Source organism: Solea senegalensis, unplaced genomic scaffold (assembly GCF_019176455.1).
Source record: "Solea senegalensis isolate Sse05_10M unplaced genomic scaffold, IFAPA_SoseM_1 scf7180000017764, whole genome shotgun sequence".
NCBI classification, from domain to species: Eukaryota; Metazoa; Chordata; class Actinopteri; order Pleuronectiformes; family Soleidae; genus Solea; species Solea senegalensis.
This window is the reverse complement of record NW_025322516.1, coordinates 1-15,280: the sequence shown is the minus strand read 5'-3', so window position 1 is coordinate 15,280 and position 15,280 is coordinate 1. Positions and strand designations below refer to the sequence as shown.

Sequence of the window (15,280 nt, the reverse complement as noted above, 5' to 3'; positions counted from 1 at the left end):
TCTTGCGGCATGTGGAAGTTATATGATTTGGATCCAATCCAAGTACTTTTTGGTGGAGTCACCCTTTAAAAGACCAAGTTTTAAAGGAGAGAGGGGGAGAGAGATTCACAAGCCCCTCTGTTTCCCATTCATGTGTATGTGGAAGTTATATGGCAGTTTTTTGCGATTTTTGTCGCCATGGTTACTCGAAACGCTTAGAAATAGTCATCGCACACAAGTCCCGGTCGAGCCGCACGTTTTGATATAACATGTGTGGGGGTTTTCTCAAAACTGTGGGAGGAGTTAGACGTCAAAGTTTTGGGTGGAAGAATACAGAGAGACTGACAAGCCCCTCCCAAAGTCCCCTCTGCTCCTTACACACACACACGCAAACACACGCACACACTCTGTCTCTATCTCTCCAAAACCAGCAGAGAAAGCAGAGAAAACAGCATGTTTTAAAATTGTCATATTTCAAGAACGGTTGATGATAGAGATAAAATTTTTGGTTTGTGAGCGTCAGGAGGCTTTCGGCAACTCCCACATTTAAATTGGTGACAAACGGACGTGAATTGACAGAGAAATCACAGTTTTAAAATCACCCTCGTCTTGATTTTTCCAGAACTCAAAAGCAGACATTTTAACATGGGAGTCAATGGAGAGTGTGACCGGAGTTGTCTGCGCTTTGAGGTGATTTTAAGAAAAACTACAAGTCATATGAACATGAAAACACACACAGGGTTAGACGACGCCCATGGCAACGTTTTGATGTAAAAATTATCAGTGTAGGTTGGAAAATTGTGGGCAGGAGAAGAGTTTGTTTAGAGATTTTTGGTGATTATTTTGCTGGATCTCGCTAGAGTGGGCCACTCTAGCGATCCGCCCACACACTTCACAAACCACTCACACAATCATTATAAAATCAGAAAGCGTCGAAAAAAAGTACAAAACGTAAACTGCGATTGTTTAAAAACCGTAACATGTATCAAAACTTTGACTTGGGTCAGAAAAGTCCCAAGTCTTGTGACTCGTTTAAAGTTTAAACCACGTTTCTACGTTAAAGTATGACGACACTGTGATGCTCCAAAGCGGGCTTGGTTTTTCTCAAAATTTTGGCCGTTTCCCATTATTGTGTGAGTGGAAATTAATCGCAGTTTTTCGCGATTTGTGTCGCCATGGTTACTCGAAAGTCTTAGAAAAGACATAGCACACGATTCCCGGTCAAGGCGCACGTTTTGATGTAACTTGTGTTGGGGGTTTCTCAAAACTGCGGGAGGAGTAGCGCGGCAAACTTTTGGGAGGGTGCGAGAATAATAAGAAGAAACGGAATAAACGCGTAGGATTACAATAGATGCTTGCAACGCAATGCAATCTAGTGAGAACTCTAGGGAGTTCTGACTAGAATGCCTTGCGGCTGCAGGCACCTAATAAACGCGTAGGATTACAAGATGTGCTCGCAGCACAATGCATTCTAGTGAGAACCCTAGGGTTCTGACTAGTATGCCTTGTGGCTGCAGGCACCTAATTAATAATAATCATCTATCGTTTGAGTCGCTGGAGCTGGCAGACGACGGTGGGCGGAGCCCGCGAGAGGTCGGCTGAGCTGTGATTGGCCGTGGGCGCTGCGGAGGCGGGAGGTTTGTGGAGAAGAAGGCCGCTGATTGGCTGAGGGCGGGAGCGTCAGCGGTTCATCAGACACCGGTGTGAAAGTTCGGTGGCGGCGGCAGAGATGCAGAGTAAGTCCCGCCGCTTCTCACGCCTTTAACCCGGAACATGGTTCAGCACACGGAGCTCAACAGAAGGACCAGCGGCCCCCACCACACCGGCGAGCTGAGGCCGGACTGGTGTAAGACCGCGTCCGGTCACATAAAGAGACCCATGAACGCCTTTATGGTCTGGTCCAAGATCGAGAGGAGGAAGCTCATGGCGGAGGATCCGGACACGCACAACGCCGAAATCTCCAAACGGCTCGGGAAGCGCTGGAAGCTGCTGAACGAAGCCGAGAAAGTCCCGTTCATCCGGGAGGCGGAGCGGCTGCGGCTGCAGCACATGGCCGACTACCCGGACTACAAGTACCGGCCCAGGAAGAAGCCCAGGACCGAGGAGGGCGGGGCGTTGGTTGCGGAGAAGCCCGCCTCCTCGTCCCCGCACAAACCCGCAGTCGCGAACAAAACCTGCGCCAAGAAATTCAACAAGTTAAAGTCCAGTCAAGTGAACAGCGACCTCCTGCGGCGGCGGCGGCGGCGGCGGCAGCAGCAGCCAGAGCCCCGGTACCGGTGAGTACTGGATAATCGATGACCTTACTGTTGAGTTTCCATCAGTTTTGAAGTTAATGTTTGATTTAAAGTTAAAAGTAAACACTGAGAATCCGCCTATTAAAACATCCCATAATTCTGTTTCTGTACGTGAAAACTGATTACGAAGTAATAAATGAATGAAAATATAGAGTTTTTTTCTCTTTGTTTGTTGACACTGAACACGTGCGCTTGTGAATGAATGAGTGAGTGAATGGATGGAAAAGTGTGTGTGTGTGTGTGTGTGTGTGTGTGTGTGCTGGACTTCAGTAACAGCTGCAGGAAACAAGCTTCCTCTGAACCTGCACACACCTGTAGCGCCTCCTGGAGGAGAGTGTACAGTGTTACTGCACGTACATACACACGTGCTCCTGGAATTTATAGATTTTTCTTATTATTGTCGTTATCATTAGTAACCATTAAATATGAACAAATGTGTGTGAAAGGATGAATCTTTACATTCATGTATTCACCACCTCATGTTTCCTCTGGATGTCCAAGACACGAGAAAACCTTAGAAAAACAAAACGGGTAAAGCATGACAGATACCCCGCCCACTTTCTGACAAATGTAAATGATTCATGTGTCCATAACTGATTCATCTTCATGTGGCTCATAAATCATGTGTTTGCCAGTGGCTTCAAAACCAGCGAGATGGTGAAACAAGAGTTCATGGACGAGGGGGAGGAGCCTGACCTCAAAGTCGAGGAGGGGGAGGAGTCTGAGCTCAAAGTTGAGGAGGGGGAGGAGCCGAGTCGGTACCACCTGAGTCCGAGCTCCTGCTCCACAGAACCGCAGGGAACCACCGGTCGTCTCTTCTACAGCCTCAAGAACATCAGCCAGCGAGGCGGCGCCGCCTTCCCCCTGTCCCCTGCGTCTTCGTCCCGCTCAGACTCCGCCTCCTCCTGCTGCAGTGAGGAGCCGGACCACCTGGACACCTGGAGCCTGTCCCTGGTGGACAAAGACTTGGACTGGAGCTGTGGCGGCGGCGGCGAGCGAAGCCTCCGCTCACACTTTGAGTTCCCGGATCATTTCACGCCGGAGCTGAGCGAGATGATCGCAGCAGACTGGCTGAAGGCGGACCTCTCTGACCTGGTGTTCACCCTCTGACCCCGCAGAGCCTGGATCAGCACCACAGCCACAGTGAAGGGACAGTTGAGGTTGGATGAGGTTATGACTGCGCTGTGAGTGCCACCTGCTGCTGAGGACCAGCCTGAGACACAGACACTCAACATGTCCCATAACATGTGTGACTCCGCCCACTTCCTGGGTGCACGACACGCCCCCCCGTGCGTTTCCAGGCTGATGTTTTAACGTCAAGTTTACGAACTTTGTGAAACTTTTCAGTTTGACGTTTTATTGACGGCGCGTTTTTGTGTTTACGTTCATTATTTTTGTGCAAAATCAACGACACGAGCGTCCCGAGGTTTTTCTGCTTCATGAAGTTTGTTGTGAATAAATCAGCTGGAACTGAGTGACCTCTGATTATTGATCATTGATCGATTAACGGTGACATCAAAGCTCAGAGAGGATGTTCAGGCTGTCACGGCGCCGTGGGCGTGTCCCTAACGACACACATGGTGGACTCCTTCGGCCGGTGTTTGTCTGTTTTTTGAAGGAGACATTTGTGTGTTCGTCACAGTGAGGACGTCCCAGAAGTCTTTGTAAAACTTTATTAAAACAACATTCTAATAATTACACAAAAATAAGATGAAATCATGACAGAATTATTGGTCATTGTCAAGTCTTTTCTGCCGATTCTTCATTTTACTGAATGATTAAAAAACGCTTCAGTAGCTTGATTTGACCTTTGACCTGGTCAAACTCCTAATATTTCTGCTGTGAACAATCAATGACGAAGTTTTATTTCCAGGTTAAAAACATTGAAGGACAATAGTTTGTGTCTCAGTGTGAGAAACATCACAATTATGGGATGTTCTGTGTGATTAGAGCTTAAATTAATTAATCACACACACACACACTGTGTTCAACATCAAGTTTATTTACGAAGCACTGAGGCGGACACACATGCAGCACACCACCAATAACTACTATTATTAATAACTAATCAATCACTTTCAAAGACAAATAAAAGATCACTGACACGTAAACAGATGACCGATAACTGTTAGTGATGATATCATTTCACTTCCTGTTCACATGACTGGTGAAATCAGCTGTGGTTCGTCCAGGGGGCGCCGCTGAGCTTATTCAGAACAAAACATCTACTTTTTTAAATTCTTAATCTATTTGACATTGATCACATCAATAAATCCCACAACTAGCTGACATGCTAATTTACAACATGACTCCACCCACTTTGAAGGTGTCAGTTGAAGAATGAGGGGGCGTGGTTTATGATGTGTACTGCAGGGGGCGGGGTTTAACGTCACTGTTCACAAACATAGAATCTAAAGTTTTCAACACGAAACATTCGTCAACGATATTTTTACAACTACAACGTTTGGATTCTCCTTCAAATCAAAACATCACAGAACAACATCAACATGCATCGCTAACAATCTACTGAACATCTACCGCGGACCCGCGGCCGCTCTTCACCTCGTCACATCACCCGGACTGATCCGAGGCTTCTGACTGGCTCAGAGGGCAGAGGGGGGCGGTCCCTCAGTGCTCCTGTTGTCTTCAGCGGTGCGGTCACAGGATGCTCTCGCGCTCCTCACTGAAGGTGACGGTGTCGGATGAAATGGTGCAGATCTCCGGCGGGTCGCCGGGTTTCAGGCCCCGCTTCAGGTGAACCACTCGAACATTCTCGTTGTTGGGTCCCGGCCTGGTGGAGGTCCCGGAGGAGCTGGAGGAGCCGGAGGTACCGGAGCTTGGGGAGATGATGACATCGGCGGTGGAACAGGAGGAGGAGGAGGGGTTGGAGGAGGTGGAGCCCTCTGGAGGTTGGCGGGGCCGGTTGGCGTGCTGGGTGTTGGTGTTGTTGTTGAGCGTCACGTTGCTTGGTGTACGGTTCAGGTTGTAGGTCTTGGACGAGGGCCAGCTCTCCTCAGGGCTGCTGGTGAGCAGACTACACTGGTCCTCAGAGCAGATGGACATCCGGGTGACTGCCGGATCCTGGAGGCCGCTGAGGCTGCTGGGAAGATTACGCTTCCTCGCCACACTCTCATCATCCAGCTCTATCAGGTTGGCTCTGTCCATCTGTGACAGCTCCGCCTCCTCGTCCTGCAGCGAGTGGTTGGGAGAGCTCTCATTGGATCGTACGCCGGAATCAGACGAGTCCTTCTTGTCCAGCATGGCGTCGGACAAGTAGTCCTTCCCCTTCAGTGCCAGCGAGCCAACAGGTTTGGACTCACTCGTCTTCTTGCCGTCCTTCAGCAGAGGAGCGTTGTCTGACTCCTCAGACTCTTCGTCATCACTTGTCAACTTCTGGTACCGCAGTCCGCTGCCTGCCTTCATCTTCAGGTCAGCGGCGCCTGGGAACAGTCCACCTCTCTCTGCTGAGGTTCTGCGGGTCAGCAGAGACTTGGACATTCCGTGGTCGCCCTTCTCGTCTTCCTCCGTGATGGGGTCCAGGGCGTCGCCGTTGGCGGTGAAGTCACCGTTGTCTGCAGCTGGTTTCCCGCCGCTCCTCTTGGTGAAGGGTTTACGTGCGTCTTGATCGCCGCCGTCCTTGCTCTTCTCCTCTGACGATGATGTCATGAACTGTCCCGGCTGTGGTTGGACGGGCTTCTCGCCGCCGCCTCCCATTTCCAGCTGTGCCATCTGAGCGATGTACTCCTGGTAGGCGCTGCGGTACTCGGACTGCTGCTTGTCTGTTAGCCTGGAGATGTCGTTGGACGACTCCTGGGAGTTGAGGCTGGTCATGCTGGCGGTCCGATGAGCTCCGCCCTAATGAAACCAGAGAAGAGGAGGGTTCATTTCACCATAACGAGGATGTGACATCAGAGGTGTCCTCTGTGGACTCACCATCCACGGTGTGTTTCCGTGTCTCGACGTGTCATCCAGTCCCACCGTGCTCAGCTCCTCAAAGCTCAGATTGAAGCTATACATCGGTGAAGCGTCTGTGTGGGTGGGGCCGGCGTGAGGCGGAACCAAGGCCCGCCTCCCCGCATCAGCATTACCACCGACAACGCTGCCTTGTTCGCTGGCCACGTCCTCACGTAGCACCTGGCTCTCGATGATCCGCATGTCCAGAACCTGCGGTGGGAAAGAACACACGGGTGTGACGGAATCATGAGGAGGTCATGATGAGGTCATGATGAGGTCATCGTGAGGTCATGATGACTGACCATTGCCCTGAAGAGCTGCCAGTCTCCAAAGTTCATGTTCATCTCCTTCTTCAGCTCGTCGATGTTACACTGCGACAGAACTCGGCCGTTGACGTTTGCCTGGAAACAGAAAACCGCAGCGTGACCATGACGCTCAGGCTCCTCCCCCTAACGAAAACACGCTCGCTGTGATGTCACTGACCTTCCTGATGGTGGCGCTGTACTGACACATCATTGTCTGGTCCATGCCTTCCATCTGCAGCACGCGCTCACACACAGCCTCTGTTGTCATGGAGCTGAGGAGGAGGGGCGGAGCTCCAGACACAACGGACGCCGAATTCTGGGAACACACAGAGTCACACACAGTCACACACACACATACACTTATGTGGTGAAATGTGGTTTCCATGGAAACGGAGGGCAAGGTTAGTGAAACAGATCCTGCAGATTAGAAATGGGGTCAAAGGTCACACAGCTACCGAAACTAAATACTAGTCCAGGCAGAAGGAAGGAAGGAAGGAAGGAAGGACGGAGGAAACAAATACCTTCTTCTTTTTCAAAGAGGAAACTTTACACTGAGAGAGAGACAGAGGGAGGACAGGGAGAGACAGAGGGAGGACAGGGAGAGACAGAGGGAGAACAGGGAGAGACAGAGGGAGGACAGGGAGAGACAGAGGAGAACAGGGAGGACAGGGAGAGACAGAGGGAGGACGGGGGACAGAGGGAGACAGGGAGAGACAGAGGGAGAACAGGGAGGGACAGGGGAGGGACAGGGAGGAGGGAGAACAGGGAGGAGGACAGGGAGAGACAGAGGGAGGACAGGGGAAACAGGGGAGAACAGGGGAGACAGAGGGAGAACAGGGAGGACAGAGGGAGGACAGGGAGAGAGACAGGTAAGAACATAAAGGTCAGTGATCACGTTCAAGTGGGGACATATTTGATCCAAATGGCATACATTTGTGTGTCTCTGTGTGTGTGTGTGTGTGTGTAGTACTTACAGGTGCAGTTGTGTCTCTGATGGACGATGTTTTAGGAAGCGGTCGTGGATGAAGGTGTAATGAGTGGGAGGCAGACACTAGTGGACGTGGCAGCTGGTAAAGGTGATGGGGGAAATATGGCTAAAGGGGGAGGGGCATAAAATCAAAGTAACATTGATGGAGATAAAAACACAAATGGAAGTAACTGAAACCAATCAAAGGAGGAGGGAGGAGTTCTACACTGAGTACACAGCTTCTACAGCTGGTACTGGTCAGTACTACTACTGTAACTAATCTGACTAGTACTATAAATAATCATATGACTAGTACTGTAACTAATCATATGACTAGTACTGTAGTACTGTAACTACTCATTGACTAGTACTGTATCTAGTACTGTAACTAATCATATGACTAGTACTGTAGTACTGTAACTAATCATTGACTAGTACTGTATCTAGTACTGTAACTAATCATATGACTAGTACTGTAGTACTGTAACTAATCATTGACTAATACTGTATCTAGTACTGTAACTAATCATATGACTAGTACTGTCACCAAGTTGAAAACAAGCAGAAACAAAGTGATGAAGTGAAGAAGGTAAAACAGGAAGTATCAGCTGTGATGCAGTGATGACATCATTAGTGGGCAGTGCCTCTCACCCTGTTGTAGAAGGGGTGCTGTGGTCCCACCATGCCGCTGTAGTAGCTGCTGTGAGGCTGCGGGGAGAGGACGCCCCCTGCTGGTCCGCTGAAGGAGGCGGAGGGAGAGCACACTGACGACATCTGGCTGTAGACTGAGGTGGGGCGGGGCTGAACCTCCTGCAGGGGGAGGGGTGGGTATGTGACCGTGCCCATATTCATCTGCTCCCGCGCCGCTCGGACATCTGTGTGACACGGAGGGAAAGTGGATGAGATAGAGGCTGGGCAGAGCCGGTGGTTCCGCTCCGTATGGTGCAGTTCATCGCACCGTATAGTTGGGCGGAGCCTGTGGCGTCTCACCTGCAATGATCTCTCTCAGTTTGGGGTCCAGATTGACGGTGCAGGGCAGGAAGGTGCGGATGTCTCTGGCTGTGAGGACGGGCGTCCTTGACGACAGGAACACCTCGAAGCTCCGCGCGTCGGCGTCGATCTCCAGCAGCGGCTCCACGTCTTTGGTGGTGGGAATGTTCCTGCACATTCTGGATCAAACACACTCACATCATACCTGACTGTCCTTCATCATCTACTCACTCATTTCACCGCGTGTGACCTCTGACCTCTCGTAGATGGTCTTCAGCGTGGACGGGTCGGGGACGCCGTCCGTCTCTTCCAGGTACAGGATGAGCCAGGACGTCCTGTACGGCCACTGCTCTGTCAGGTTGATCCACGACGCCAGACGGTCCCAGTTAAAGGTGATCTGATGAGCTCTGAGGAGGCGACCTGCACACACACACACACACACACACACAGGTCAGTCTGTACACACACACAGACAGACAGACAGGCAGACAGGCAGACAGACGTACCTGTGACAGAGACGATATTGAGCAGTCTCCTCATGCTCTGTGGGCTGATGTCATTGAACCAATCCTCCGTCACCATCAGCTTCGTCAGGTCAAACGACATCTGACGAGTCACAGAGCGCTGAACCTGACGCCGCCGGTACGTGTCCTGAAGGTCACATGACACACACGTTTATATACACACTCTCACTCTCACACACACACGCACACACACACACACACACACACACACTCACTCTGCGTGTCAGGGTCGTTTTGCTGCCAAACTTTGTCAATTCTCCCAAACTGTGCTGAGACAGTTTCCTGTCCAACTCCTCATGCCAACCTGAGAGACAGACAGACAGGCAGGCAGGCAGACAGAGAGTTGAGGGTTAGCGTTGACCTGTCGATCACATGTAACCCTGGCTCTTTATGAACTTTTATGTGAATATTTAAATGACTTTATGAACTGGTGCATCAACAAAGCAACACTGAAACTAAACCTGATGATCACATGATTTCTGGACACACGTGTCTCATGTGTCTCTAACCTGTGTGTGCCCTCTGCTGGATTCTAAGTGGAACTGCTGAACAGTCATAACAATAACATGAGCCTCAGAACACACATGACATGTGTTTAAAGGTGTGTGAGTCCTCCTGCCATCACCGTGGTTACCGTCAGCGGCGTTTGCGTCTCCATTAGCGGGAGCGGCCGCACACATCTTCCTGGCGCTGGAGAGCCCCCTGCTGTTGAGGAAGACCGGCAGGTGCACGATGTTCCTCATGTAGTCGTGACCGTTGATGTTGGAGTCTCTGAGGACGCTGTTCAGGTTCTGGTTTATGGCTTTGATGATGATGTGAGGGTCACTGGCAAAGATGGAGATGAACGCACCTTTGGAGAATAACACACGCACCTGCACACACACACAGACACACACACCAAACATTAGAATATTTTGTCTAATACTATGTCTTGCTCTCTCTCTGTCCCTCTGTCCCTGTGTCTGTCCCTCTGAGACGTCCTCACCGTGTCCAGCATCTGCAGAACTCTGTCCTGTTCACATGAGTCCAGTCCGTCGATGACGACCACCAGCCTCGTCTGATGCTGCGTGAAACTGTCGATGGTCTTCGCCATCTTGGCCATCAGCTCCACTTCGTTCTTCAGGACCTGCAGTACGACACCGGGGTCATGTGACCGTTCACCACCACACACAAACCACACCCCTCTAAGCCCCTCCCCTCACCTTCATGAAGCCCTCGCTCTTCAGTTTGTGCATCCTGTTGGCGGCGCTGTGGAGCCTCTTCCTCTGAGAGTTGAGCACAGAGTCGGTGACCCGCCACCACGTCCTGCAGTTCAGCAGCAGCGCCAGCGCCACCACGCTGCCCACGGAGATCAGCACCGCGTTCAGCGTCCGCTTCTCTGCGTCCACCTGGAAGACGGACAGCAGCACCACGCCGGTGCCCAGGCACGCCAAGACCACGGTGAAGACCACGAAGGACGGCACGCAACACGTCTTCTTCCACTTCCTGTTACCTGAGGAAACCGACCCACACACTTCCTGTTACCTGAGGAAACCGACCCACGCACTTCCTGTTACCTGAAACCGACCCACACACTTCCTGTTACCTGAAACTGACCCCACACTTCCTGTTACCTACTTCCTGTTACCTGAAACGACCACTTCCGAAACGACACACTTCCTGTTACCTGAGGAAAACCCACACACTTCCTGTTACCTGAGGCCCAACACTTCGACCCATGACCCAAACACTTCCGGGTTTGAGAACCGTCCTCGCTGTTCGCTTACTTGAGAATTGGAACAGCACTTGGACTGAGGCTGATGACGTTTTCACAAGTACGCAAGTACGCACAAGGATGGATAATGAGAAACGGCCTTCCTGTTACCTGAAAAAACTGACCCATACACTTCCTGTTACGGCCCACACACTTCCTGTTACGACGAACACACTTGCTGTTAACTGAGGAAACCGACCCACACACTTCCTGTTACAACCCACCTGTACTGTGTGTGTGTGTTGTTGTGTTACCTTGTGTTTCCTCCGTCTTGAATACTCTGAACAGACGTGTCGCGAGGAAACCAAACTCTCTCTCACATGCGTCGGACAGCGTTGCGATCATCTCAGCCATTGAGGTCTCACCTCCAACGCTGGATAGACGGTTGTAGTCTGTGAACAGAAACCTGTGGACAGATGTGGACAGGTGTAGACAGATGTGGACAGGTGTGGACAGGTCAGAGGTTAGGGTTAACCCACCGCACAGGTGGTACAGCGGTGCATCTCACCTGACGGGCAGTGCTCTGGTGCTCTGCTCCGGCAGTTCGGGCGGGTTGACAAACATGAGCCTGAGCAGCAGCTCCAGGTAACCGACGTGACGAGCCAGGCGAGTGCTGAGAAGCCACGCCCAGTTCCAGCTCTCGCCTTCGCGACGGCCACCGAAGTACACCACCACTGTGAGAGGGACACACACTCAGTCACACGCCGCACACGCCAACAGGGGCGGAGTCACTTCTTACCGAAGAAGATGTAGAGCAGAGCGAGGACGCTGAGGGACACGGCCAGAGCCAGTCTGTGGTCCACAGTGAAACCCAGGACCACAGAACCAGAACCACAGAGCAGCAGAGATAGAAAAACCACCAGCCACGAAAACTGGAACAAAGGCTGGATCTGCTGACCTGCGAACGTCTTCATCTCATCTGAGGAAGAGGGGGAGGAGCTTAAGTCCAGGCATTACTTCATTTTATCTCCCATCTCTCTCTCTCTCTCTCTCTCGCCTTTCCCCCTCTCTCCCCGTGTGGTGGCACACTCACCCTCGAGCTTCTTGAGTAGGAAGGACTTTCCACTCCCCCACTGTGCGTACAGACCCACACAGATCGGCGGTTGCATCGTGGGCTCGCTCAGGATGTCGGCGAGAGCCGAGCTGTAGAGGTCGTATCCCAGCATGTCTCCGTCCGTCTCCGTGGGCGACAGGTGACCTGAGGAGGGGGAGGAGACTCAGAGGTGAGTGATGTCACGCCGTGGTCAGGTGATGACTGACCCGGCCGACGGCAGACGTACGCGCTCCAAAGATCTGGGTCAGGATGCTCTTCTGGTGGCTGCAGTCGATGTTGTACGGCGTCTCTCCCGCCTTGTTGGGTCGGTACAGCAGGCGGCCATCTTTGGGGTTTCTGAGGAGGAGCTCGGCCAGGCGGCGGCTCCGCCCACGGATGGCAATGTGGAGGGGCGTGTCTCCTTTCTGAATCCACAGGTGAGCACAGGTGTCCATCATTATCAGTGATGATGATGATGATGATGCAAAATAAAGACATGAAAACTGAAGCTCTCAACTACCCCTTTAAATCATCTTATTTTGAAAGTCAGACACTTCCTGTTCCCACCTTGTCCACGGCTGACACTTTGGCTCCTTTATCGAGAAGAAGCTCCACGATCTCGATGTTCCTCATCTTTGTAGCTTTGATCAGAGGAGACTCAGCGTCCTGAGACACACACACACACACACACACCAGTGTCACAGTCAGACTAGTTCTCTACGGGTCAGCTCGGGTCTTGGGTCTCGGGTCAGGTCGTAATTTTCAGGCCCATTGAGAACTCTAAGTCAGACACACACACACACTGACCTTGGTGCAGGTCTCAGTATCAGGGTTACACTGCAGGATGTCTCTGACCATGGTGGCATTTCCTTTCTCCACAGCCCAGTACAGAGCAGTTTTACTCTCCTGAACACAATAACACAACAACACTTTACCACAGACCTGGGCATCTTACAGCCCGCGGGCCACATACGCGGTATATCAGTCAAACACGGATGAACAAGTATTTATGCTGCACATGCAATACAACTGTGTTCGACTGTGGTCACTGCACTACACCACAGTAGTATAGTATAATAGTATTCATTATATAGAGTTGGTTAGTAATTGTGTTTGTTTTTTGTGTGTTTGTATGCTGCCCAATTTACACCAAAACAATACAATTTACTGCTTTTTTTTAGTTAAAAGACATAAAATTTAATTAAAATTAAATTAAAATTTGGCCTGGCCCTCAATTCTCTTGATTCTCATGTGGCCCCTTGGGGAAAATAATTGCCCACCCCTGCTTTAACACAACAGCCCAGTACAGAGCAGTTTTACGCTCCTGAACAGAACAACACAACTCTTTAACAAAACTCTAACACAACACAACAACACAACACATGTTAATCAAACCAACATCAAAGATAAAAATGTATCAAAAGGTATCACAGATTAAAAAGGGGCGTGGCCCCATCAGGGCGGAGGCTGTGAAGGGTTCTTACCTGACCTCTGATGTCGATGTCAGCGTATTTATGTAACAGAGCTCTGACGATGTCCACGTGACCCCCGCGTACCGCTCCAATCAGCACTGTGTCCCCACTCTATAACACAGACACAGACACACACACACAGTATTATTGAGTATCATGTGACACATGGGTTATAGTTTATAGGAAAAAACTGTATATAACGATAACAATACAACAATTCTCACAAGATGGAGCTAATGTGTGTGTGTGTGTGTCTGTGTGTGTCTGACCCGGTCTGGGATGTTGACGTATGTGCCGGCGTCCAGCAGGTCCTGGACGATCTCGGTGAATCCTTCCTTGGCGGCGATCATCAGCGCCGTGTTCCCGTCTTTGTCGGTCATGTTGACGTTGGGGTTTCTCTTCAGCAGCTCCTTCACCACGTCAGTGTAGCCTCCCTTCACCGCCACGATCAGAGCCGTCATCGAGTTCTGAGCCAATAAACGCACACCTGTCGTCATCAAAGCTCCTCCCACTTCTCCTCCCACTCATCTGTCAGCACATACCGCCCCCTCCTGGTCCACGTCGGCGCCGCTCTCCAGCAGATGCATCACACAGTCAAAGTGTCCTTTTCTGGACGCCCAGATCAGAGGAGTGGTCCCATACTGTGAGACAGACACACAATCAGTACTACACAACACACACAATCAGTACTACACAGACACACACAATCAGTACTACACAGACATACACAATCAGTACTACACAGACACACTGAATCAGTACGACACAGACACACACAATCAGTACTACACAGACACACACAATCAGTACTACACACACACACACCATCAGTACTACACAGACACACAGAATCAGTACTACACACACACAATCAATCAAGTACTACACAACACACAATCAGTACTACACAGACACACACAATCAGTACTACACACACACACACACACACACAATCAGTACTACACAGACACACACAATCAGTGCTACACAACACACAATCAGTACTACACAACACACAATCAGTACTACACAGACACACACAATCAGTACTACACACACACACACCATCAGTACTACACAGACACACAGAATCAGTACTACACAGACACACAATCAGTACACAACACACACAATCAGTACTACACAACACACAATCAGTACTACACAGACACACACAATCAGTACTACACACACACACACACACACACAATCAGTACTACACAGACACACACAATAAGTGCTACACAACACACAATCAGTACTACACAACACACAATCAGTACTACACAGACACACACAATCAGTACTACACACACACAATCAGTGCTACACAACACACAATCAGTGCTACACAACACACAATCAGTACTACAACACACAATCAGTACTACACAGACACACACAATCAGTGCTACACAACACACAATCAGTACTACACAACAAACAATCAGTACTACACAGACACACACAATCAGTACTACACACAAACAATCAGTGCTACACAACACACAATCTGTACTACACACAGACAGGAAGGGGCGGGGCTTGGTCACCTTGTCAGAACAGTTGACCTTGGCTCCGTTCTGAAGCAGCAGTTTGACGATGTCTGCATGTCCTCGACCTGAGGACCAGATGATCGGATACACACTGTACTGCTGTGGACGACAGACAGACAGGCAGGCAAAGACAGGCAGGCAGGCAGAGAGAGACAGACAAACAGGGTTAGGTGGTGCTAGCGTCATATTAAATGAAATGATCAAATACGGTGTTGAGGGGATGACATTGTCCTGTCTGGATCAGGGACTGATAAAATCTCACACATACTTTACTTTCTCGCTTTACTATCTCACTTTACTATCTCACTGTACTATCTCATATCACTTTACTATCTCGCTTTACTATCTCATGTCACTTTACTATCAGACTTTGCTATCTCGCTTTACTATCTCCCTTTACTTTCTGGCTTTACTATCTTATCTCACTTTACTATCTCATCTCACTTTACATTC

The 15,280-nt window shown here is 50.2% G+C and overlaps 2 protein-coding genes across 5 annotated transcripts; one reads left to right on the top strand and one right to left on the bottom strand.

Annotated features, from left to right (window-relative positions):
• The first annotated feature begins 1,538 nt into the window (after positions 1–1,538).
• LOC122764911 (transcription factor Sox-11-A-like) lies at positions 1,539–3,747 on the top strand. Its single transcript, XM_044018913.1, has 2 exons — positions 1,539–2,255; positions 2,909–3,747. The coding sequence occupies exons 1-2, from the start codon at positions 1,753–1,755 to the stop codon at positions 3,381–3,383; spliced, it is 978 nt and encodes a 325-aa protein (XP_043874848.1). The 5' UTR covers positions 1,539–1,752; the 3' UTR covers positions 3,384–3,747.
• Positions 3,748–4,255: 508 nt separating this feature from the next.
• Positions 4,256–15,249, bottom strand: LOC122764910 (kinase D-interacting substrate of 220 kDa B-like). Of its 4 annotated transcripts, none has more exons than XM_044018908.1 (24): positions 14,825–15,249; positions 13,814–13,912; positions 13,541–13,738; positions 13,284–13,382; positions 12,607–12,705; positions 12,367–12,465; positions 12,047–12,224; positions 11,800–11,964; positions 11,506–11,685; positions 11,275–11,440; positions 11,021–11,172; positions 10,216–10,505; positions 9,999–10,139; positions 9,639–9,885; positions 9,229–9,317; positions 8,996–9,140; positions 8,747–8,909; positions 8,490–8,668; positions 8,151–8,374; positions 7,507–7,626; positions 6,711–6,848; positions 6,530–6,628; positions 6,207–6,437; positions 4,256–6,128 (listed from the first exon to the last, which is right to left on the bottom strand). In XM_044018908.1, exons 1-24 carry the CDS (start codon positions 15,011–15,013, stop codon positions 4,932–4,934), a joined length of 4,887 nt encoding a protein of 1,628 aa, XP_043874843.1. In that variant the 5' UTR covers positions 15,014–15,249; the 3' UTR covers positions 4,256–4,931. The 4 variants fall into 4 exon arrangements, with proteins under 4 accessions (XP_043874843.1, XP_043874844.1, XP_043874846.1 ...); XM_044018909.1 differs by having other exon boundaries at positions 9,648–9,885; XM_044018911.1 differs by lacking the exon at positions 7,507–7,626 and having other exon boundaries at positions 14,825–15,248.
• Positions 15,250–15,280: the final 31 nt, after the last annotated feature.